The sequence below is a fragment of the Balaenoptera ricei genome, chromosome 11 (assembly GCF_028023285.1).
Source record: "Balaenoptera ricei isolate mBalRic1 chromosome 11, mBalRic1.hap2, whole genome shotgun sequence".
Classification (NCBI taxonomy): domain Eukaryota; kingdom Metazoa; phylum Chordata; class Mammalia; order Artiodactyla; family Balaenopteridae; genus Balaenoptera; species Balaenoptera ricei.
Genome location: NC_082649.1, coordinates 74735064 through 74760664, shown reverse-complemented (window position 1 = coordinate 74760664; position 25601 = coordinate 74735064). Strand labels below are relative to the sequence as shown.

Genomic DNA, 25601 nt, shown 5'->3' with positions numbered 1-25601 from the left:
TTGGTTGTGAACACCTTCCCTGAACCTTGACCAACACCCCATGAAATTGGTGGTTCCGTCCTGTGGCCTATAGCTTGTGGTACACTGCCAGAAGGACACTGGGCAGGACGGCCAGTCCTTTATGCTTGCAAGCGCCTTTGAGGGTCTCCCAGTGCCCCCCCCCCCCGCTGGTTCCTCACTGAGCACATTCATGTGCTTTGATGCGGTGAGGCTGGGAGGTGGGGTGGGATAGGAGGCAGGGAGTGGTCTTCTTGGGATCTGCTCCTTACTGGGAGCTTTTCCCCTTTGTTCTGCTCTGGGCTGGATGAAGCTTCAACCTTTGCAGAACGCTCTTGGCTGGGTGAAAACATCTTGAAATGGGATTTATACCTATGGAAATTGAAAAGGAGATAAATCGCAGGGACTGTTTCTCCTGTTCTGATGCGCCTCCCGCCCCCTGTAGGTATAGAAATGTTTAGCTTCAAATAAGTGGCTTGAGATGTACCAGTGTTCTCATTTGGAAATGTGAAGCTGGCCGCTGCCAAAAGGTGCTCCCTCACCTAGTCTTCACTCAGGTAGCACAGGGGTGTCCCTTCCACCTGAATGTCACTTCCTGGGCATTGGGCCCCCATCTCAGTCACTCTTAGACCCTTCCCCGTGTCCCAGCCCTGCACCCTGCACATCCTGGGTGCTCTGTGAATAAGGGCTAGATTATCCTACTGAGTACAGATATTCAACTTACGCACGTTAGCGCTCTGGGTAAAGGGGTTTATGTGGGGTCAGCATTCTGGGGAGTGTGTGATGCCTGGAGGATCTTAGTGACCTGGCACATCTGCATGTAAGCACAGCCTCTGAGCCCCGACCTACTTCCCATAGGGTTCCTGGCAGCCTCTGGGGACTAAGACTGTTCATCCCGGACATGTTCCCCTGACTCCTGGGAGGAGGCGCCCCGGGGCCGCCTCTCTGGTGGGGTCACCTGACCGGGGTGACTTGGCCCTGTCAGAATTGTCCAGGAACAGTGGAGATGAAGTCTGTCTAGCACTGAGACAATTCTGTGCCTTTGCAAACAACACACTTCAAAAAGGATCCCGCCACCGCCCCCAGGGCATAGTAAGGTGGCGGAAGGAAGCAGTGGCTGACAGTGGAGTTAAACTTGAAGGTTGGTCACATTTCTGACATACCATTTTCCTCCGCCTACCAGCAGCTGCCCTCTACTTTGAAAGGGAGCTTAGCTGCTCGCATAAACTTTGGCTTGTGATAATGTAAACTATTATTAGGATTATCTTTTTATTCATAATATATGCCTCACTTTCTGTCTCCCTTATTTTTGCTGTGCTTGAAACACTTACCCTCAGAACCCAGAGGCAGCTACAACCCCTCTGAAAACGACAAAACACTTTATAACAGACTACCTATTTAAATCTCTCTGTGGTTTAAAAAGGACTCTGGGAATGAAACCATTGGGTTGAGGAAGCTTCAAATCTCAGCAAAGATTCCAGGCTAAAACTGGGATTTGATGTTGACAAAACATTTCAGTTAAAAGAATTCTTTTTTTCTTGGCGGTGCCTCGAAGCATGCAGGGATCTTAGTTCCCCAGGGATCTTAGTTACCCGACCAGGGATCGAACCTGCGCCCCCTGCAGTGGTAGGGTGGAGTCTTAACCCCTGGACTGCCAGGGAAGTCCTGAGAATTTTTTTTTTTTTTAATGAAGTTTTGTCCCAAGGGTGGTGGTTTTTTGTTTTTTTTTTAAATTTTATTTAATTACTTTATTTATTTTTGGCTGTGTTGGGTCTTCGTTTCTGTGCGAGGGCTTTCTCTAGTTGCAGCGAGCGGGGGCCACTCTTCATCGCGGTGCGCGGGCCTCTCACTATCACGGCCTCTCTCGTTGTTGAGCACAGGGTCCAGACGCGCAGGCTCAGTAGTTGCGGCTCACGGGCCTAGTTGCTCCGCGGCATGTGGGATCTTCCCAGACCAGGGCTCGAACCCGTGTCCCCTGCATTGGCAGGCAGATTCTCAACCACTGCGCCACCAGGGAAGCCCAAGGGTGGTGGTTTTGATACAAAAATGCTTGATTTTCATTTGAGAATCTTTGGCTTTCAGAGTCTCTCCCCCACATTTTATCACCACCTGGTGGAACCGTCTGCCACTCAGGACATTCTGGAAGTTAGAGAAGGTCCCCAGGCTCACACTGTGGTCAGCCCGGTGCTACCTCCCTGCAGCTTGCCTTCGCGGGAGGGATGCCCCGATGGTCCTGCCTAAGGTGCTCCTGTGTGGTTTGTCAGCAGAGGGCAGGTTAGTGTGCGAGCCAAAAAAGCCCAATAACCTTTTCAATTTTTAATAAAATGACTCTCCCACCCTTTGTTTCTCCCTCCACTCTGCCCCAAAAGAAGAAACAGACTGAATTTTTAAGCACATCTGGACACTGTTTTTTGTAAAGCCGTTACCCTGAATTCCCAGAAGGAATGTATTGGCTCCCATCTTTCCAGGCAAAAACTGAAATGACTCCTTTGTTTATAAGTACTGTGCTTGCATATTTTAATAAATCTGCAAAGAAGGAAGTTGCACTGATGTGAGGGTCCTTAGCCAGGCCAACACATTCTCCTCTTGTCTCTCTTGAAGTCCTTGAGAGGTGCTAAAAGTTTATGATTGGTTATTTTTGGTGGGAGTGGGGAAGGGAGGAGTAAGGACTCCATGTGTCCCACTTGAAATTACTTTTTCTGCTTTCTGTGGCTGTAAGAGGGTCGCGGCAGGGGTGCTCGTAGCTCTGGTCCGTCTGTTCTGCCCTCGCTACCATGCAGCGCCCTCTTGGTGAACGCCATGTAGGTACAATCAGATTATAATGTTCCGGATCTGAGAACCCAGAGGTCTGCAATGGAATCCGTCTTTCCTTTATCAGATAGTGTTTGTTTTCTCCTTAGGCGAATCTTCTAGAAGGTTATTGTTGCTAAGAGAATGAGGCTCGTCTTTCTTTAATATCAGTCAACAAGATGTTGGTATGGGGTTCTTCAAGTATGGGGAGAATTTCAAAACAGTGTGTAACTTTTAAAGACGAGGTAGAGAGGTATTTGCTATGTTGGTGAGCTTGAAAGTTCTTTTTTATGCCCTTAAAAATTATGTTTGTGAATTGAAGCTGTACCTTCAGGAAGACATGAGTGTAGTATGGTTAAGTTATGAGGGTCATAGCTCTGTTACTACCCAATAGATGTTCATTAGTGATAAGCATTTAACCAGTGTGGTAGTTACTGTTTCCTAGAACGTGCCTTTCTCCAGACTGTTCAGGGTGTCTGGAAATAAACTCAAGAGGTGTAATATTCCTGCAGGCCTCTTCTCAGAGATGAATCACATTTCAGAGATAACCACATTTCAGCTTTATTCCCTTACTTTTGGGGAAAAGGTTGTTAGCCACAAAGCCAAAATTGATCCACTTAAGCCTGGCAGTGATATGGATGTGCACCTGTCAAAATGGCCACAAGTGATGAATAATGTCCAAAACAGGATGGTCTGAAAATTAATATTTGTATTTGTGCCTTTGTGCAAAAATTTACCATTTCCAGGAATTTTGGACAAAAAGAGTTTGCCTGAACTGAAATCTAACTTGATAACTTTGAGTTCTAGCTTATCTTCTGAACTTTTTTATTTCGTGTTGAATTCTGGGCAGTTGTCGGTTATTCTGAATGCTAGCTGTTAGGTCAGTTGGTTAGCAGTATTTGGTTAAAAAAAGACCTGAGTGTTGGTTGCCTCTACATTTTTCAGATAGCATGGTTTCAAAAACTGCCAAAAGGTTTTACTAATTTAACAGTGGCTCACACTGTAAAGTGCTGAGCAGAAATTGGGGAGCGTTGTGACTTAGGGTCCCTGTGCTCTTCTCCATAATAACATGGGAGATTGGACGGCTGTTCTGGCAGGATGCAAAGCTCTGATCCTGTACACAAAAGTCTGACAGTGAACCAGCATCTTTTCAACGCCTTTTCCAGTGCTAATGTCACTTGTTTTTAAGTTTTCAAACGTGTGAAAAGACTTTCTTTAGATAGTACTTATAATATGCTTCCTACTTTATTTATTTATTTATTTATTTTTGGCTGCATTGGGTTTTCGTTGCTGCGCACGGGCTTTCTTTAGTTGCGGCGAGCGGGGGCTACTCTTCCTTGTGGTGCGTGGGCTTCTCATTGCGATGGCTTCTCTTGTTACGGAGCACTGGCTCTAGGCATGCAGGCTTCAGTAGTTGCAGCATGCAGGCTCAGTAGTTGTGGCTTGTGGGCTCTAGAGCGCAGGCTCAGTAGTTGTGGCGCATGGGCTTAGTTGCTCTGCGGCATGTGGGATCTTCCCGGACCAGGGCTTGAACCCGTGTCCCCTGCATTGGCAGGATTCTTAACCACTGCGCCACCAGGGAAGCCCAGTATGCTTCCTAGTTTTATAGGAAACCAGGGGATGGGTCTGAATAGCAGCAAAAGACGCGGGAATTTATTTATATGGAGGAGCTATTCTAAATGAGCCATCAATATTATTATTTGCTCAGGGATTTGTATAATCAAAAAGATGGTTTTCATGTTGAAAATATTCATCTTGATATTCTTTTACATGAAACCTATTTGACATTCTTTTTTTAAAATCTGTTTCATTCTCCTTTGCCTAATGGTCTTTCCTGGTTCCTCTTCTACTTTGCCAGCCTCACTTTTTCTATCCTCTTTTCCTCCTCACAGGCCCTAAATGCGGATAGTCCCACAAAGCCCAATTCTTGGCCCTTTGTTCTTTTTTATACCTCCTATTAATTAGCCCACCTGTCCTTAAGTTTCTGTAGCTTGACCTCACGCATGACTTCCTGCCTTCTAATCCTGTATTTCCAAAAAAAATATGGTATTGTGTAGAAGATTCCCTGTCGTCACCTCACCCTCACTAAGTTTTCTTCTTAAAAAAGAAAAGACTTCTTCCCCAGGGTTCTCTTTATTGCTGTAAAATCACTAATCTTCCGGGTTCCCGAAAGAGGAGCCTTCAAGTTACCTTTGAATTCCATCATCACCTCTGTATCGCATTTGTCACAGAGTCCTGCCATAGTTTCTTTTTTCTTTTTGTTTTTTAATTAATTAATTTATTTTTGGCTGTGTTGGGTCTTCGTTTCTGTGCGAGGGCTTTCTCTAGTTGCGGCAAGTGGGGGCCACTCTTCATCGCGGTGCGCGGGCCTCTCGCTATCGCGGCCTCTCTTGTTGCGGAGCACAGGCTCCAGACGCGCACGCAGGCTCAGTAGCTGTGGCTCACGGGCCCAGTTGCTCCACGGCATGTGGGATCTTCCCAGACCAGGGCTCGAACCCGTGTCCTCTGCATTGGCAGGCAGATTCTCAACCACTGCACCACCAGGGAAGCCCCATAGTTTCTTAAAAATGCCTCCCAGACCCGTCCTTTCATCGTCTCCCCACCATCGCCATCCTTCTCACCTCACGCCTGTAGCTGCCGCCTCTCCTGCCTCCAGTTGTCCACCTTCCTAGTTCTTCCTGCAGACGTGGCGGCTACACTGTTTTATTACTGTTACTTTCCTGCTCAAAATCCTTGTTTCCTTTTTTTGTCTTTTTTCCCCTTTTAAAAAAAATTGTGGTAAAATATGCATTACATAAAATTTCCCATTTTAACCATTTTAAAGTGTTTAGTTTGGTGGCATTAAGTCCATTCACATTGTTTTACAGCCATCACCACCATCCATGCCTAGAACTTTTATCTTCCTAAACTGAAACTCTAAACCCATTTCCCCCTCCCCCAGCCCCTGGCAAACCCCTTATTTCACTTTCTGTCTCCATGAAGTTGACTGTGCTGGGTACCTTATGTAAGAGGAATCACATAGCATCTGTCCATTTGTGCCAAGGTCAGATTTGTAAAGATTGTTTTTAGTGAATCTGATCTTTAGGAATTTTGATGGAGAGTTGGTAAAAGCTAACAAAGGGCCTTTATTTCTGAGTCGTCTTCTTTCTGTCTTTACTATTCGTGAGCTCTGCCTGGGAGCATGGCACTGGTTTACCCCAAATGTAGACAGGAAAGTCAAGGTGGGTGGGAATGACTGGGGAAGATCAGAGAGGTGGAGATGTAGACTCCCACCTTGGGCGTCCGTGGCACTAATTCCAAAAGTTAGTGACATTTTTGGTCACGGAGGGAAGATAGGTGAAAATTGGAAGTGGGTGGTGCTCAGGACTCCCTTTCCTCCTTCTTAAATGCCTCCCATCTGTATTAGGGGCAGGGAATCTGGCCCATTTTGAAAATAAGAGGACTGTGTAATGAGACCCCCAGCTTTAATCCTTTCGCTTTTGTCAGTGGCACCTCCGGTCTGCAGGCCCTGGGATCTGACTCCTCCCTTTGATTCAACTCTCTGATCCTTTTGGTTCATCTTTTGAAGCTGCTGTTTTACTGCCTGTTTCTTTGCTCTTGTCTACCCCCAGCCTAGCCCACTGCTACCTTGGCCTGGATTGGAGACCCCTCCCCTGCACTCCTGCCTGCCACCTCAGGCCGTGCTCACCTCTGTAAGGATCACTCTGTTCAGCTCTTGCCAAACTCCAAGATGCAACACATGCAAAACTCAGCCCACTTGTCCATCCCAGCCCTACGGCGCCCATTCATTTGGGGTGTTTAACACGGAAGGGATGAGGGTGTGGGGTCAGTTACTCCAGCTTGCCAGTGTTCGCTCTGGCTGGTGAGGGAGGCTTCACATCATCCCTGAGGACTAAGGGCCATTTGCTGAATGTTTACCATGCAGCCACATGCTCCTGTGTCTGCATCTGCTTGAAAGGGTCATCTCGCCATCCCCACCCACCCCAAAGCTCGACATGCCCTAGGGTCCGGCCAGAGACCTGCCTCCTCTGTGAAGACACTTCTCTGGTCTCTGGTGAGCCTTCCTCTGTTCACTTCCCTTTCTCTGGGCTCCTATGATTTGGAGCTCGATTGCATAACTTAGCATATTCATTCCATAAGGTATAACATTATTGACTCTAATTTCACATTTTTTTAGCTTTGTTTTCCAAAACAAATTGTAAACTCCTGGAGGAGCCTTATTCTGCATCACTCAAAATGGCCTTCCCAGTGTAAAGCATATCTCTAGCCCTCGAGACATCTGCTGATAAATTCTGGGGCTTGAGCTAAGTTTTTGAGCCAGAGATCATTCTTTCTCCTTCACGCTACACGGGTGTTGTGATTCTAATCACAAAAGGGAGATTACATAGTGAATGATTTTATCTCCTCAGCTTGCTCTGTAGAATCTGCCCACAATGGTGTTCTCTCAGCCACCCCGACTCTGAAGAGTTGAAGCTCCAAGGTTTCCGCACGGCTGTAATGTGACTACCATGCCTGATGAAGCTGTTGTCAACCGCTTCCTGGATTTGCCAGCATTTCCTTTTTTTTTTAAACAGATTTATTTATTTATTTATTTATTTATTTATTTATTTATTTATGGCTGTGTTGGGTCTTCGTTGTTGCACGCAGGCTTTTCTCTAGTTGCGGCGAGCGGGGGCTACTCTTCGTTGTGGTGCGTGGGCTTCTCATTGCGGTGGCTTCTCTTGTTGCGGAGCACGGGCTCTAGGCGCGCTGGCTTCAGTAGTTGTGGCTCATAGGCTCTAGAGCGCAGGCTCAGTAGTTGTGGCGCACGAGCTTAGTTGCTCCGCGGCATGTGGGATCTTCCCGGACCAGGGCTCAAACCCATGTCCCCTGCATTGGCAGGTGGATTCTTAACCACTGTGCCACCAGGGAAGCGCCACCAGCATTTCCCTTTTAGTTTACACAGTTCTGTTATTCACGTGAGACCAGCCATCTAATCATAAAATCCCCTAAATTTGTGTAATTTTCTTTTAAACATATAGGATAAATCGTAGTAATTTGGTTACCTTATAGGGCAGCATTTAGGGAACCAAGGCCAACAGGCAACCTACCACAATATGAGCATGTGTGTGTGTCACCTTCTTGATGCATCTGCCTTGTTGTCTTTTCCACATATACAACTGGCTTTAGAACAGGTGAAAGGGCCTGCTTTACTACTTTTTAATAATGGCGAATTAGAGCTGGTTGGACCCTTAGAAAGAATTTGGCCCAATGGCCCTAATTTTTACCTCATTAGGATCTTTTTGCTGTTTATCCCATTGGTCCCACATGGCTCTCCCAAAAGGAACTGCATTAGCTGGTAGAGATTTATCAGAACAAATGGTCTGTATATTAGGATCTAACTTATGTCAAGTCAGAGTCCATGTGATACATGCAACAGAGATCGTTTGGAAGAGTCTTCAAAGTGATGGGGAGGGGAGGAGTTTTGGGGATGCTTTTCTTTTTATTGAGATATATTGATAATTGACTTATAACACTGCATAAGTTTACGGTACACGGCCTGTTGACTTGATACATTTATATTGTAGTATAAATACTACAATATTACAGTAGCTTTAGCTGATACCTCTATCACGTACAGTAGCTTTAGCTGATTTACAGTAGCTTTAGCTGATACCTCTTATCACGTCCATAATTATCATTTCTTTTCTTGTAGTGAGAATGTTGAACATCTAGTCTCTTAGCAATTTTGAAGTATATAGTACAATAATGTTGACTAGAGAGGATTTTCATATTCTTCTCTGCCCTTAAATTTCCTTTGCCTTGAACTTGTTATATTTACAAAAGTAATAAAGCCTCTTTCAAAGAAAAGCCCACTCTTTTCCTAGAAACTAGAAAACCCACCGTTAGGGTTCTCTATTTGAGAACCACTGAATATTGCACCCCTCACGGACAGTTGGGGAAGTGGTAGACAGGACTTGGTACCTGAGCCAGCCGTGCCTGTGTGGGGCCTTTTCCTCAGTGCTCCTGTGACTGACGTGGCTCCATGTCCCACAAAGCCTGACAGCTTGGCCTCACATCCACCCAGCTGCTCAGTTTGAAATCATTTTAGCCAGAACCTTTGGACCTCTCTTTTTAATTAATTAATTAATTTGGCCGTGCCTTGCGGCTTGTAGGATCTTAGTTCCCTGACCAGGGATTGAACCCGTGTCCCCTGCAGTGGAAGTGCGGAGTCCTCACCACTGGACTGCCAGGGAATTCCCGTTCTTAAAAATACCTAATCACTGCTTTTAATTTTTTCTGGTAGGTCTCTGTTTCACCCTGACTTCATGATAAAATGTTACAGGCTTCTAATTGATTTCCACCATTTTGCTTTGATTTTGTAAACTCTTCTCCATGGGAAGGCTAATGAAGGGACAAGGTGCATTGATTTCTTCCTGTTGGCAGGTCAAGGAGGAAGGTTATGTGTGCCATTTGCTTGCCTCAACCCCTTGGCGGAGTAGGAATCCGCCACCAGGGCCACTTCATCAGAAAGGAAGTGTGCGCTTACCTGCTGTTCCATTTGCCCTGCCTGCCTCATGTGAATTTGCTAATTTATCTCTCTACCAATCTATGCCAGGAGTCCCTGGGGAGGTAGTACAGGGAACTCTTCATTCCTGGGAACTCTGCACTCTCTCCTTCACCCACAAGGAACATTTATCTTAATCTGAGATCGACCAAGACATTGATACTTCATTTTTACTTTATTCTTTGCCCTCCTTCCCAGAATGACATTTTAGCTGTTCAAGGAAATTAAAACAAAGCTGAATAGTTTTTGGCAAACACAATTATTTCCTGGCCTAAAATCACACAATGATTTAATTGATATGTCGTTGTGTGTGTGTTTGCATGTGAGTGCTTTAATGGGAATTCCATGTGGTATCATTGGGAAATTAGGAAAGAGAGTCTTCTGGATTTATTGCTTATAGTTTAAGGGCAGACTGCTGGCTTCCATCCAAGAAGTAGGGAGACTTAAAGTTTCAGGGACCATTAGCGTTGGAATATATCCTTCCGATTACCTACTATTTAAAAATTGGTTTGGCAAAAGGTAAAAATCAGAACTGAAGGTGAAATGATTTACTCTTTGAAACTTGTTGGGTTCATATAAATAAACTTGTGGGGGACTTGGCACCATGGAAGTGATAGTGTCCTTTCTCTGCTGTTACCAACATCTAATTTTTGAAGCTTGAATGAGTTTTGGTATGTCTGGAGCAGAAGTCAAAGTCGTAGATAATTCTTCGTTTTGGAAAACTGGAGTTTTATTTTTTTAAAAACTTAAAAAAAATTTTTTTAAATTAATTTATTTATTTTTGGCTGCGTTGGGTCTTCATTGCTGCGCGTGGGCTTTCTATCATTGCGGCGCATGGGGGCTGCTCATCCTTGTAGTGTGTGGGCTTCTCATTGCAGTGGCTTCTCTTGTTGCGGAGCATGGGCTCTAGGCGCGTGGGCTTCAGTAGTTGTGGCGCACGGGCTTAGCTGCTCCGCGGCATGTGGGATCTTCCTGATCGAACCTGTGTCCCCTGCACTGGCAGGTGGATTCTTAACCACTGTGCCACCAGGGAAGTCCCTGGAAAACTGGAGTTTTAGATTATCCTCCATAGTGGTTCTTGGGCAAATATTTAAGAATGTATCCCAAACGTAACCTAATTTTGTGTGCTGACAACAGACACGAAAGACAGGAAGAAGCAGTTGAGCAGAAGTGGGAAACTCAGCTGTTTTCTCCATCTTCTGGATACCATGAGTATGTTCCTTCCCATTCAGCAAAGGGGGGGAAAAAAAAAGAATTAATCACACTGCAGTTTATTTTTTTAAAACAAAATTCAGTAAAACTGACTTGATTGCAGATGTGACTGTTGTCACCTGTGATCCGAAAAGTGATAGATGCTCTTAATGGGCTCCTGTGTTTAACAGCAGAAATGGTTGCCTTTTATGTTCCTACTTCCGGAAGTTCATGAGTCCCAACATCTTGGACAAATTGTTCAATTTCTGAGTTGTAATAAATACTGCCCACAAAGGATAACAGTTGAGACATTAATTCAGAGCTTTATTTAAAACTGAGATCTTACTTCCAACCACCTCCCGCCTTTTTGAATCTTGTTTTTTAATTGCCAGTTTCCCTTGGGTCACTAAACCACTCCTTCTGTAGACCTGGTGTTAAGCTATCATGCTATCAATAAGGCAGGCAGGTGAGAGCGTGGGTGGATTTCAGGAATGCTGAAACCTCCTGAAGAATTTGCATGCGTACATGTGTGCCACAGCTCTCACCAAATCCTCAAAGACATCTATGTCCCCAAAGAGAAAGCTGGGGCCCTCTGTTGGGAGGGATGAGGGGTAAATGAGAGGTTTTTAGTGATGTGGGTTGCAGCTATATAACAACTCACCCTCCCCCCATTTTCAGATCTGATCAGTGATATTACTCAAACCTTCAGCACATCCTTGCATCTTGAGACCGTCTTGCACTTTAGCCCATGAGCACACTTGAATGGGACACCTGTGCTTAGGGGGGGCACTGAGCTGAGCGTCGAACAGCCTGGGTCTCACGTTGTCTGAGCACCGTCACCGTTGTTCATTTTCACCCTTGTTAACGCAGGACAAGTAATGCGGCCGTCAGGTACTCAGCAAATGCCAGTGACATGCTTGTAGGGGAACGGCTCTGGGAAATCGACATGGAGACTTGATACTGTTCCCAAGGAACTCAGATTCCCCCAGGTGGGGGGAACCAAGACTGTTGAGACTTGCACTGGAGTGTTTGTGGGCTGGAGGAGTGGCTGGGGGGGGGGCAGAGGAGAAGCTTGTTCACTTGCTTGTTAACATTTGAGGGTCTTTGACAAAGGAAGTCTAATGTCCTGCCCGGTCAGCCGGTGATTGCCCCCACCCCCACCCCCCACCCCCACCCCCGTTGTGCACAGGAAGTCAGACACTAATGATGGTAGCAAGGGGACAAAGGCGCCCGGCCCAGGAAGGGCCTAATTGCTGCGTCCGGCTCCCAGGCGGCCGGCCTCAAGCTGGTGGGGTTGGGCAGGATGCGCTAAGTGTTAACACCTGGAGCCACGCTGCTGACTTCCTGGTGCCTTTATTTTTTCACCCTGTGTGGCTGGGCGCACACACACACACTGCAGCTGCATCTCAGGGACATTTTGGGATGTGTTATCTAACAGACTAGGTGGAAGTGTTGAATCGGGAGGTCACAGGGCTGAGAACCAGGAGGCCTGAGTCCCCTCAATCTGCCCATGGGGCTTGGTGACTGTTGCTTTACCTCTGGATGAGCTGATTCCCCTCCTTTCCCCCAGGAAATCTGAGAAAGGCCAGACCTTGCAAAGAGGCAGATATGTATCAGAAGGGTCAATGGAGTTTTGGCTTGGAACATTCTAGTCAGAACTGATGGAAGAATGCTCCTAGGGAAAAGAGGGATGAGGGTCTTTACCACTGTTTTGAGCCAGTTGGGGTCCTAGGGAGGTAGGACTATGGCAGGATCAGAAGTGATGGGAGGCACCTGCCAGCACTCAAGGGGGGTTGTGTTCTGTGTGTGTATATCTGAACCCACACCTGGAGGGGCTGGTTGGAGGGGTTGCATCCCAGGGAAGGGGGGAAGCCAAGATGCACCCCCTCATTTCTATGTGGCGTCTCTGGAATCTTTGTTTCTAAACGTGGCTTTGGACCTGGGGCCTGGAAAGCACTCAGTGGCCTCTGGGAGCTCTGGGAATGCCCCGAAATTGTATAAGAAATGTTTCTGTGGGAAATTGGGTGAGGAATGTTTCTCACAGGATTCTTCTAGGGGTTCTAGAAACCCTTTCCCCTTAACAGCAAAGGGGTCATCAACAATTAAAAGTGAAGACATCCTGCCTTGGCAGGAGCACTGCTGGGATGGCATTAATGGCTCATTTCCGGCAGTGGGCAAAGCAGCCTGGGAGCCTGAGCCTGATCCCTCCCGGGGGCAGGCGATGGGGGGTGGGCCTGAGCACAGGTTGACTGACTTGGATTTTTGCAGCCAGACACAGGAGAGTTTAAGTAACTTATGAAAAGGGGTCTAATGTTGACTTGCTGCTTCCCTCTGTTATTTTAAGGAGGTTTTTCTGTCCAAGACTACCGCATGGACAGAAATAATAGCCTGACAGAAGGGGTCGCCTTGCTTTATAGTGCAGCCTGTGATGTTTCGATGAGCATTAAAACCTGAAAGGGCAGCCTTCCATAATTTCCAGAGATGTGAAATCCACCTTGAAGGAAGCACACGTGTGGGGCATGCTGGGGACCTGCCTAGCTAGAGGAGGCTGGGTTCCCATGGCAACATCACAATCCACCATTTCTGCAGGCATTTGTGCTGTAAAAGCAGAATTCCAGATGTGATACAGTATTTGGAGACTCCATCCCGGGGCCTCGGAAGCAGTATTTGAAGTCAGCACAATTCAGTGCACACTCTCTGTGTGGTCCTAAGGCTTTTTATTAGTAGTTTTGTTTTGATCCAAACATTTCCTCTGGGTTTAGGCATAACCATCATGTTTATAGCTCTAAGTTTTCTTTCCTCTATTGTCTAATCACTATTTTGCCCTCGCAGGAAGATACTTTCTCGGGCTTCTGGAGCAAAGTCTTCGTAACTACCTTTCACTGCTACGTGAGAGGGAGCCGGTAGCTGATTTGCTGGGTGTGTTCTCGGGTGGTTGGTTGTTTGCTTCCTCTTCATATCCGGTATTTACAGAAGACCAGTTAATCTGTGTCTGTGAGTTGTGTGTGTATGCTTTTGAAACTGCAGATGGGTTGACTGTTACCTTAAAGATGCCAGTTCTTTAACATGAGGTTCTCATTTGTGTGGATGGGAGTGGTGTGTGCAGCAGAGGGGAAAGGTCTGGCTCTCCGTCCAGAGGCATGTTTTATAGCTTGCTTTTAACATTTTGAGAATTGGAAAAATGGAACAATCCTGTCTGTTTGCGAGTATCAGCCATGAGAGAACACACAGCCCAGATCCTTAACAGACTCATTGGAAAAAGTGCTTGGGCTTTTGCTTTGTGAAAACCAAGGTGGCTACAGAGCTTTGTTTTGTTTTTAAACACAGGAAAAAAGTTGGCGTGTGTGTGTGTGTGTGTGTGTGTGTGTGTGTGTGTGTGTGTTTTGATATCTGGGCTTTAACTGCATATGCATGTTCCAGTGGCAAGGCAATAAGAAAATTATAAACTCTGCATCAGGGAAGGAGATATTAAAATGTATTAAATTCCATTTAGGCCACCACCATGTAGAAAAGTTGCTATCATATTGCAATACATAAATGTATCAAATCAACACGTTGTACACTTTAAGCTTACACAGTGTTATATGTCAATGGTATCTCAATTTAAAAAAAAAGAAAAGAAAAATTACTATCTGAGAAACAACTCATATAAATGCCCTACCACATCTTTGTCTTTAGTGAATGGATTTCCTTGGGGGGCCGCCGTGGAGGAGGGTGGAATAGTGAAAAGACGCGTAGATGAAAACTAGAGCTTTCAGTTTGATAAGCAGGACACATGGTAACTTGGCATAGGTTGGCTCCATGTTAGAGGTCAGAAACAATTGTCCCTTCAGCTTTCCTTTGGAGAGCGTGAAATTAGGAACATGTGTGTGATGATTAGCAGCATGTCAGAGATGAATCATGATTATGGCTTTGGTCTGGTGCACAGGCGATGCTTTCGAGTAGTGATTTCCTACCTCCTCGAGCAAATCTCTCTAATTAACTTAAGATCTCCAGGTCTTTTTGGGCCGACATGGTAATTGCTGGTGGGAACCCACTGGCACTCCTCAAGAGCTTGTGTGTTCCCCACTAGACATCCAAGACCTCACCTCCCCAAAGCAGACAGCTGGCTGGCACCCTACACATCTGAAGTTGGTTGCTTCTAGATGGAGAGTGAGAGAGGACAGTTCCCGGGAATGTGGAGTGAATATCTTGAGTAGATAGATCCGGGCCCAAGCTGGCTTTGTGATTTATTTTCCTTGTGTTTTGGGTTTGCCAGCATTCTCCTCGGCTTGCATCACCTGGGGCTTCTCTGCCTTTGCTGATTTTTTTTTTTTTTTTTTTTTTTAGTTAAAGGTTTGAACTGAAGTAAGTGGGATCTGCCTTCATTTCTGAAACCATCTGAACCTGCACGAAGTAAATGGACCCCATGTCCTGCCTTTAGCCCTCATGATGTCCACTGGTCACAGGCAAAAACATCAGTCCCCTTGTGCATTTCAAGCCTCACAGAACTGTCTGCTTTTTAATCTCATTAACACACTGGAAACTCGAAGATGGAGGCAATGTTATGGAAAAAAGGACGTTTGAGTTGCCCACAGTTTGAAGTAGTTACTTGGTCGGTGTGCCTTTAAAAACAAACCATCCTTTCAGTTCTTTCTGACAAATGCTCTTATTTAAATTCTCACCCAATCTCAATTCACTAAAACTTTACTAGCTTTCTGAAAGTTCCTTAATTGATTTGAAAGCAGTCTTGCGTAGGCCTTACTGTTTGGCTTACCTTCCATCGGAAAGGGGGCACTATAATTAGCACAGTCCTTTACAAAATGCATTTTTCCTAAACGGCAGTTAAGCAGTTTTGGAGCTGGATTGAAAATGTTGCTCTGGCAAGTTGGTATCTTCAAATGGCCCAGAATCCCCCAGGGTCCCTCAGGAAATTGGCCATCTGACGCCCCTCATGGATGCTGCAGCTCTGTGTGGGATTCCCGCTCCGTGGCTGCCTTTGTGTCCAGGCCTTTGCTTTTTCGCCATATGGGTGGAGCATGGTGTGGGTTTTTGCCTTTTGAATTTTATTTCTTTAGAGCACTTAAGGGTTATCCTCCCCCTCCCCTCTCCAGAGTAAAAGACGTTTTCTCTCTTCTGTCCCCATTTGCTGCTTCCTTCCTTGCTTACCATAGAGTGTTCACAGCCGAGCTCCAGGCACCTGGGGCTTGCTTCTTAGCTCGCATTGAAACAAATTAAAAGCTGCAGTTACTGCAGCAAATGGGGGTGGTTAATTAACCAAGAATGTGACACCCTGAGGCTACAGCACTGGCATTTTTTTATGTAACAGGCAATAAGCAAGTATTCTTAATTGTCAGCTCATTAAATATCAAATCGGGTGTAGTAGGTAAAAGCTTGGAATTGTTTCCTGAAGAAACAGCTTCTGAAGCTGTTGACCAGCTTTGTGAGTTGCCTTCTCTGTGTTCTCTTACGGTGGGCCCTGATGGTAAGCCCATAAGTCACCTTGTCACAGCAAGCTAGGCCCCCTGGGTTCTCTGGATGTATTACCTGGCTTAATTATGCATGTATTCATTCTGACAGAAAACTGATATTTATCGAGGGCTGACTATGTGCTAGGCCCTGGACTGTGGGGACTGCCCTGGTCACTTTGCCTTGAGTTTCTCCCCATCTGCTTCAACCTGAGTGCTTTGCAGAGATGGAGTCCCTGGGTTGCCCACTTCCCACCAAGACCAACAGCAGAGCACAGTCCTTAGTCTGGTGGTTGGTGCCTTCTGCCACCTTGCCCTGACCTGCACGACTGCCTCTTCTCCCACAGTACCCCCAAGGTCTGGATGCTGGAGACAGATCATACCTGCAAATGCCACTTCCTGTGAGTGTCACCCTGCCGATCTCATGTGTCCCCTTGTAGCACAACTCTCACCATGTTTATTAGGGCAGGAATCATGACATAACCATTACTGCCTATGAAATAACCGTTTCAATATGTGCCAGGAGATGTGCAGAGCACTTGATATATGTCAATCATCTCACATGGTCCCCACACCAATCCTTTCCAGGAAGCTTAATTCAAACACTTTATAGCTCTGGGGGATGAGGCTCAGAAAGGTTGAGAAGCTTGCAGCTGGAAAGTGGACGATTTGAACACACCTCTGGCAACTCCAAAGCCCATTCTGTTAACCCCTCTTTTACTCCAGATAAGCCCCAGAGTAGCCCACAGAAGCCTCTGTCTAGGACTGCAAAATCTCAAGCAGCAGCTTGTTCCGTGTATGCCTGAAGCGGGGAGTGGGGTGGGAGAGCGCAGTGACAAGTGATCAGTCTGCCCTCGGTCTGGGAGGGGAGAAGGACCACACAAACCACACGCGTGCGCGCGCGTGTGTGCGTGTGTGAGCATGTGTGTGTGAGAGAGAGACGTTCATCCACGTGGCAACTGAAATTATGTAAGTAATTAGCTTTCAATTGCTGCTGTAATAAAAAATTACCACCAACTTAGTGGCTTAAAACACCACAAATTTATTATATTACAGTTCTTGACATCAGAATTCCAAAATGAATCTTATGGGGTTAAAATCAAGGTGTTGGCAGGTCTGGCTCCATCTGGAGGCTCTGGGGGAGAATCCTTTCCTTGCCCTTTCCCGCATCTAGAAGCTGACCGTGTTGCTTCTCCATCTTCAAAACCCGTAGCATAGCATCTTTAAATCATTGTCTCTGTCTCTCTGCCTTCTGTTTCCATTGTCACATCTCCTTCTCTGACTCTGACCATCCTCTCTCCCTCTTCTAAGGACCCTTGTGATTATATTAGGCCTACCTGGATAATTCAGAATACTCTCCCCATCTCAAGATCCTGAAACTTAATCGCATAGCCCCTTTGTTATGTAAAGTAACATATTCATGGGTTCTGGGGATTATGATGTGGACATGTTGCGGGGGGGTGGTTGTTATTCTGTCTGCCACCAAGTGTAAAGAAAACCAGTGCTCTGTGAGCCAGCCTGGACATACTGTTTCTCAGGTGGTTTCTTAGGGCTCTGGAGCAGCTGAAGCATTATTTAGGTGTGAGCTGAGGACAGCCTCGTGGAGCATCTCTCTGAGGCACGTGCTGAGAAGCTGTGCGCTTGACGACTTCCAAGAGTGAACAGTCTTTACAGTACACACAGGAGCTGGTGCCTGCAATGGTGCCTCTTGCTTCCAAGCTCCAAGATCAGCCTTGGATGGTCACAGGGTCTTTTGGTCTCTGATTCTCTGTGGAATTAGTGTTACCATTTTGCATCTGCATTCACAGAAGTGCCGTGCCAGTCAAATCGTGGCGCTGGATCACTGTGCTCCCATCAAGTGAGTGTGCAGGCGGACTAATGTGTCAGGAGCAGAGTGTGAGAGAGGCCAGGCTCAGGTGAGAAGCCCTCGGAGGAGCAGGCCCCGGGTGATGGGAAGGGCGTTCTGGGAATAGGAAGGTCTCCAGAACATGTGCTGAGCGGTCATGCAGGCCCAGACGGGGGTGGAAGGTAGGAAGGAGAGTGACTGAGAAGGTAGGCAGGGGCCACGTCAGGAATGCTCTAGGGGGTACAGGGAGCCAGCGGTGGGCTTGGAGCAGACGAGTGAGGGCAGATTTGTGCATTAGGAGATCACCTTGGTGACCAGAGCTCCTTGAGGTCAGGACCCGGGTCTGGTTCATGGCTGAGTGCTCTTTGGGGCTTGGATGAAGGTGGAATGCTCAGTCGGTAGTGAATGGATGCCATAGGCAAGCCTCGCTGTCCTTTGAGGCCAGCTCACTGGGCCCGCCTCTGAGCAGCTCCACATACATCACAGAGACCTTATTTGGAGTGATTTAGGTTCTTGTATACAGGATATAGCACATCTCACTGTCTTGGGCTCCTTTCCACAATGCATTCATGGCAAGTGCCCAATGAATATCTGTTAAAAACATGTTGCAGTAGAAATACAGGGCGAACGAGGACAAAATGAAAAGCTGACAAAGTCCTACAAGTAAGGTGATTGGTCACCAGAGTCCTACACGCCTTGGAGCATGCTATTAAATGGAGTGCATTTCCTTTTTTGAAAAGGGCTTCCTCTGCATGGCTTCATGTGGTCCTCCTCAAACTCCCTTCTCAGAGGAAAGTCATGCAAATTGTCTTTTAATAAAAACAGTTGAGGAGATTCACACTCAGTGGAGTGAAGTGGTTTGCCCTTGGTCCCAGCTAGAGGATGAAGGATTAAGGTACTTACCTTGGCCCCTGGATTACATTTTTGTTTCCCTCCCCTGAGACTCTCCTTTCCTCTCCATTCTAGCCCAGTTATCCTTCCCTGTCTTCAGCTTCTAGTACTTGGTGTCCTTACCCTGGGGTCATCCTTACTGAGGCGCTGCCTGTGGCATTTCATACACTGTATGCTTATTTATGGCTGGTCCTTTCACCCTAGCTGCATAGACCTTGTATGCCATCTACACTGAGAGTTCTTGGAGGGTCAAGGTGTGATTTGAGATTTGTCTGTATGCCCTGCGTGTGATCCACATACCCAGTTACTGTTCTTTGAAAGAATGAGCCACTTCGCTCCTGAGGGCAGGGATAGTGGCTGTTTTGTTCACCACTGTACCTAGGATAATGTCTGGCTCATAATAGATGGTGAGTGAATTTATATCCTGGGGGTTTGTATGGGAGGAGAAGGGTGTGGCTTGGGGCACACCCCTTGGGCAATACTGAGGGACTGTGCAGGTGTTGCATCGTCTCTTTCCTGGTCCCCTGCTGGTCGTGTTGCTCTGGTCATGGCTATCTGTAAGTTGGGCATCCTCCAGTCACACAGACTGTGGCCCCGTCCCTAAGCAGTTATGGAGGCATTTAGGGTTTTAATAAGGTAATAACACTTTCCAAAGTGTTTCCGTTCAGGTGAGGAATTCTGGAACCTTGTGTACGTGTGGAAGGGAGGATGGAAGGAGGAAAGCTGGAGAAGGAAGGTGAATCAGGAAGAAGGGGAACAGAACCCCAGTAGACCATGGGGCTAGTGCCCCATGTTGATTTAGATTTTCTGTTACTGCTTATTCCTCACTTTAATTAGAATGATGTGTGTCCATCCTTTTCTGCACAGCTGTGCTTTCCCAAGGTCCATGTTTATCTGAGCCCAGGGATACAGTTTCAGCGGGTATGCCTGGCTTCAGGATAAGCAGCGTGAACATGCTGGTAGCATATGGATGTGCTGGGGTTGTGGCCTGAGACCCTGGGCTCCGTCAGAAGTGTTCTGCACACTGTGTCTTAGTGTAACAATTGCCCATTAAATACCAGACTGCCAGCATATGGTTTTCCCCGACATCCCCCTTGTTGGGTGGAAACTTTAGCTGTGTGGTTAGAATATTTTCCCATCATTTAGCATTTAAGAATTAACATTTTTGGGGAGAATTCTGCAATTAATGCTGAATGGCACATTTGCAGATTATCACAGAAACCGTTAAACCAGCGTTGGGAGATCTTTAGCTGCTCTTTTCCATGATGGATAAGTGGTGAGTCAGGAAACGGTGCGGCCAACAGGAGGATTCCGGGGCTCCCTCTGTGGATGCTGTAGTTAAAATGGGAGGTCTGGCAGAGTTGTTATCCCTGCTATTAAGAGTACAGATGGCTAAAAGCCACATCCCTAAGAGTTAGAGTTAGACCTTTCAAAGTCTTTTTCTTCTATGAACCACCTTCTATGCTCTAAGCACAGGTATGGAGGTAGTGAAGAATTTTCTTATTAAAAGTAACAGCTTATTCCCACACTCATTCCTGGTCTTGGAATGAAAAACCTGTTTCCTTAGGCTTGAGGAATTGCTTATCTGTTATGGCTTAATAGGGCTTTTGGACGAGAGTGTCTGGTAGGCAAATTTTATAACCAATCAGTGCTCAAAGTGGATCCAACTGGAAGGGTTCCAGCTGGCAGCTCATGGTCACTCTCTCCCAATTTTACTGTTAATGAATTATTATTTAACCCCCAAACGCAGAGCAGCCTGCTGCTATTGTTTTAGGGGAAGTGAGTACTCCTGATCCCTGTGGCCTGGCAGTTAAGAATCTCCTGGGCTAGAGGGAGCTGGGTGGGGGGATGGAGGGGGACACAGAGAGCGTGGATGTTGCTTGGTGACTGGCGTGACCCTGGGTCTCTGCGATCATGTGTGCGTTTTGACTCCGTGGGGAATTTGTGATGGAAAAGCAAATTGGCTTCACTCCTTCTCATGTTCTCCTGTTTTCCCACAGGGAGTGGGGCCGGCCAGCAGAAACAGCGGGCTGCATAACATCACCTTCAGATATGACAGTAAGTGAACGGCTTGACCGCCGAAGAATGGAGCCCTTTCAGTGATCTAAAGCTTCCACAGTCGTGCTTAATCAGGGACACTGCAGGTCCTGGAGTTGAGGGATTTTCTGAACCTGCTCAGGTTTGTCAACAGAGCTAAAGCACCTCAGTCTCAATTAAGCAACCCAAGTATTTCGGAGCTTGAACGGGTCAGTTGTCCTCTAAAGTGTTGAGAGAAGCTGTGTGTGGAGATCTCCCCTGATTTCCTCAGGACATAGCCATATCCTTAAGAAAAACACAGATGCCTGTAGGGCCCAGCAGGGGAACAGTGAGCGAAGGTACCAGGTGCAGGAGTGGTAGGGACTGTGGAAAACTGGGTCGCCTGCGTCTGGTCTTAGAGGAGCACTGGCTCCTCCATTCCAGATCGGTGTGGTCTTGAGGGATGTCCCCTGAGCACAGCCACATGTGATTTCCAAGAAGAGTGGGAAATTTGCATTTTGTTTTTTAGTATGGATATTTAACATTTAAAAAAAATGTCAGCATTTATTTAAAAATTTTCACAAACACAGAGTGGGCCGAGTGAATCGGTCTCAGATTGGCACAGGGGTCTCCAACTGGCCATCTTTGACTTAGGCCTGGGTTCTCACCTTGTTCCCCACCTATCAGCTGTGAACTATGGCAGGTGACTCCACTTCGGCAAGCCTCAGTTTTCTCATCATGTGAAATAAAGATTAACTTCTTCCTCAGCGTCATTTTGACACTTAAATGAGGTAATGTTTATAACTGCTCATCTCAGGAGCTAGCCTTCCGTGTGCACTCAGTAAATGATATCTATTAATATTAGAAGTCATTCCAACTGGAATTAGAGTCCAAGCACTTTTCTGGCCCTTTCTCTCAAGGAAGTGTGACTTTATCTGGCTGAATTGTTTTCTAAGGACAGGTGGGTGTGCTTTTTCTGATTAAGCATGTAGAACCCCCCCCTTAGCATCTGCTTCTGTGCCCTAGGAGGTAATTATATAGAATTATGAGCATTTTAGCCTTATGAGCCATAAATTATAAGTAAAAATGTTGACAAGAAGGAGCTTGATTCATATTTAGTGACTTGACATTTGATTCATCTCTTGGAGAGTTACGAGTAAGGGCTGTAGGTCACATTGAGGCCTCTGGAATAATCACTGCTAAAGCAGGGTTTTTGAGGTCGTGTATGCAATCTAACAATTTTAAGATGCAAATATGGATGTCAAGTTCATGTCCGCAGTTGCTGACGTGGGTACTTTAAGTTAACTGATGAGAGCTTACATGGGAAACTCAGACATTTCACATTCATGATGTGTACGTGTTCTGGGTAAATGCTATGATGCTAATGAAAGACTTGCAAGTCCATGAGACTTAATTCAGCTAAGTAAAGACATGTGTAAGGGATCTTTCTTTAGGTTAGAAAGTTAATTTCTAATATATGTTCTTGGTCCTGGTAGATCTTGTATTACATTCAAGAGTTCAAAATTTTCCGGTCAGCTGCAAACAAGTATTTGCATCTCTAATTTAATATGGGGTTTTGTGAAAGAGGATCCTTACCTATAAAACTTAAAAGTACCTTACTGTTTTCTTCATGGGACTAGATATTTGGCCCACGTGCCAATGCCTGTCTCTTGGTCATTATTTTCTTTCTAAGTCTTCAGCATTTAGTTAGAATTTAATTCACAACTCGACTCCTGAGACATCTGAAGCTAGGTTGCATTTTGGCCAAATGTCATTGGGGCATAATTTTTTTGTAACCGGAATCCAAAACGTTAGAGTTGCTAATAATTGGATCCAGGCTGTGCAAAAAACTTAGTCATTGTTTTCCATTGAAAAAGATAATTTCTTTCTCCCACAAGGAAGTTCCTGTTATTGCTCTGTTGACTGGTTACTGGTTTGTTTGAAATAGCTAAGAACCAATTACCAAGTTTTCAACAAAAGTATTAAACTACAAATATCTTACTTTTCTATTCCTTTCCCATTTAACGTTACAAAGAAAGAGAATGTCTTGCCTTTAAGTCAAAATCAGCTTTTACAGATCTCCTTGCCTCCTTTCACGTTGCATTTCTTGTTTCTTCGTCATGCTCTGAGTGGGTAATGCCTGAGTAGGTTGTAATACATTGTCTTAATTTGTAGACTTTATATTTGTATAATTGTATTTACAGAAACCCAGGGAGTGCTGATTTTGGCATTAGGAATGAACAAAGGGAAAAAAATCATGATTTACTCTTGTTCGTGCATCTTTTCCTAAAGCTGTTTGAGTCAAAGGTTTCTTTCATTATAGACCTCAATAAATGAAAATGTTTGTACTTTACTCATATGGGGGGATCTTGTCTTTTTTTATACTGGGAAGCTGGTCTCAGCTAGGATTTTTGCAGGCTGAATAGTTCTGATTCAGAACTTATTTTTTAGTCATATGCTTTGTGCTGGGGATAGAATAGCAAGAGCCCTGTGTGAGCTATCCGAGGTGGCTTTCTGGGCTGGTCACTGGTGGCATTGCAAGCCACCCAGCCGATCACTCTAGCTGCAGTTTCCTTGTTTGTTCAATGTGGGTATTAAAACAGATGTTTCAACATTTTTTTCCTATTCTAAAGTTCTCTTCTGTACCCAGTGAACACGTGTTGAACGCTTTGAGAGTGAATTGTCATCAGAAGTAGAATTTGGTTTTATTAATTATTAACACCTTTTCAAAAGAAGAAATACTGAAATGTAGAGGTGGCTGTTTTTGAAGAAGATGGAGTTTAGAGAAGGGAGTATGCCTTCTGTAGGAGTTAGGCAAAAAAGCAGGACACAAAGCAGAGTGAAGGGTGGAGTTTCAGAGAGGAGGGGGGTGCATTTTAGTGCATGTGCGTTGTCCTCTAATAAGAAATTTAAAAAGAAGGAATATTATGTGCATGTTAAAAGGCTTGCAAGCATATCCGTTAGATGTTAGCAGTTACTTCTGTGTGGTGGGAGGTTATGGATGACTTTTCCATTTTTTTAATATTCTGCTGTGATTTTCGAATATCTAGTGACTATTTTTAGTCATAAAAATGGGAAATGTGTGGTATAGTTTACGGGTAGCAGGGGGACAGGCATGCAGCAGACTCACTAAGCTTCTTAGAAAATGCCTCTGAATGCTTCACCCCCAAAACACCCTGACTTTCAGAGGGGTAATGAGTAGTTTTGGAATCTGATGGAAGGACTTTTGCATCATATACTAAAGAAAGTTTTCAAGTTTAATTACTGAAAAGAAATCAAGATAAAGCAGCGTAAGAATTACGAGGTAGTGTCTGCGATTCTCCATGCACAAGTGGCTGGAACAGCCTGCAGCCATCCTGGGAGGTCCCCCCACTGGGTCTGGCTGGAACCTTCTGGCAGCTTTTTAGGATCCTTTTTAAACTTTGAAAGTGTACTTAGCAATACCAGGTGGCACAGCTGCTGCATTGGCAGGTGGCAGTGAGTCATGTCCTCAGACAAAATCAAAGAATCGGTGGTTTTCGTCTTTCGAGCAACGTGGGACTGTTTGGATTTGGGGGGTGTTGTGGGTGTCTTTGATGAGGTGGTGTTTGGGAACAAAGGTTTTACCTTTGACACCGCTAGTTAACATTGAAGGTGCTTTGCTTATCACGAAATCAGTTAGTCCCTTTGGCAGGTCCTAATTGGATTCTTTAACAGTCTGGCTGTGAATCACTCCCCTACGAGTTCACATCCTCCTATGAGTTCCTTTTTCCCAGTCACCTTGCCCTCGAGGTTTCTTCTGAAAATGAACAAACGCCATATTACTTAGCCATTGTTTTGCTTCAGATCTCTCTTTAATGCTAAAAACTGATTAAACTGATGTAAATTATTATTGATTTAGGTAAAATGTCATAGTAGTAAAAATGAATGCCTGATACACACACAAACTCCAGACTTTACATAATCCTCCTACAACTGTCCCAGAATTTAACTCAAGGGGAGGGGGTGGTGTTATAAATAAACCCCACTGCAGCATCTTACAGTTTTCCAAACAGCCAACCTTTGATGTCATCTGTGGGCTTTGAGGCACACGTCTTTTTTTTCTTTTTTTTTTTTTTTTTTAATAATTTCAGGCATATATATAGTTTAAATTAATTAATTAATTAATCTTTGGCTGCGTTGGATCTTCGCACGCGGGCTTTCTCTAGTTGCGGCGAACGGGGGCTGCTCTTTGTTGTGGCGCTCGGGCTTCTCATTGCAGTGGCTTCTCTTGTTGCGGAGCAAGGGCTCTAGGCACGCGGGCTTCAGTAGTTGTGGCACGTGGGCTCAGTAGTTGTGGCGCACGGGCTTAGGTGCTCCGCATCATGTGGGATCTTCCTGGACCAGGGATCAAACCCGTGTCCCCTGCATTGGCAGGCGGATTCTTAACCACTGCACCACCAGGGAAGTCCCTAGGCACACGTCTTTAGACAGAATAGATTTGGCTAACTCCGAACATGCTCTGTGTAATTTGAGAAGATGAACATGCAGAGAATAAATAAATGTTTAAATATAACTGTTCTCCTTCTCCCAACTCTCCAGACTGCACCACTTACTTGAATCCAGTGGGGAAGCACGTGATCGCCGATGCCCAGAACATCACCATCAGTCAGTATGCTTGCCACGATCAAGTGGCAGTCACCATTCTTTGGTCCCCAGGAGCCCTTGGTAAGTGGTCAAAATGGAGTCCACCATGGTGGCTGGTGCCCAGGGCAGGGGTCCCAGGCGTGGTGGCCTCCGTGGCCAGGTGGGTCTTGACATGAGCACAGCTTAGGTGTGCCTCGGCACAGACGCACTTGCTACTTGGTTGTATACACTTGCTGCACATGCATGCAGCTTCATGTTGTGCCCATGGCTT

The 25601-nt window shown here is 45.7% G+C and overlaps 1 protein-coding gene across 4 annotated transcripts in view; it reads left to right on the top strand.

Moving 5' to 3' along the window:
- The window catches only part of IL17RD (interleukin 17 receptor D), a 71765-nt gene that overhangs the window by 24256 nt on the left and 21908 nt on the right, over positions 1–25601 (top strand). For 2 of the 4 annotated variants that reach the window (XM_059939959.1, XM_059939958.1), the window contains exons 2-3: positions 20710–20767; positions 25286–25411. In XM_059939959.1, the coding sequence (XP_059795942.1) occupies positions 20710–20767; positions 25286–25411 (184 nt within the window). Of the gene's footprint in view, positions 1–14907; positions 14921–16319; positions 16374–20709; positions 20768–25285; positions 25412–25601 lie in introns of those variants that run through there. The other 2 variants (XM_059939960.1, XM_059939961.1) reach the window with 2 other exon arrangements.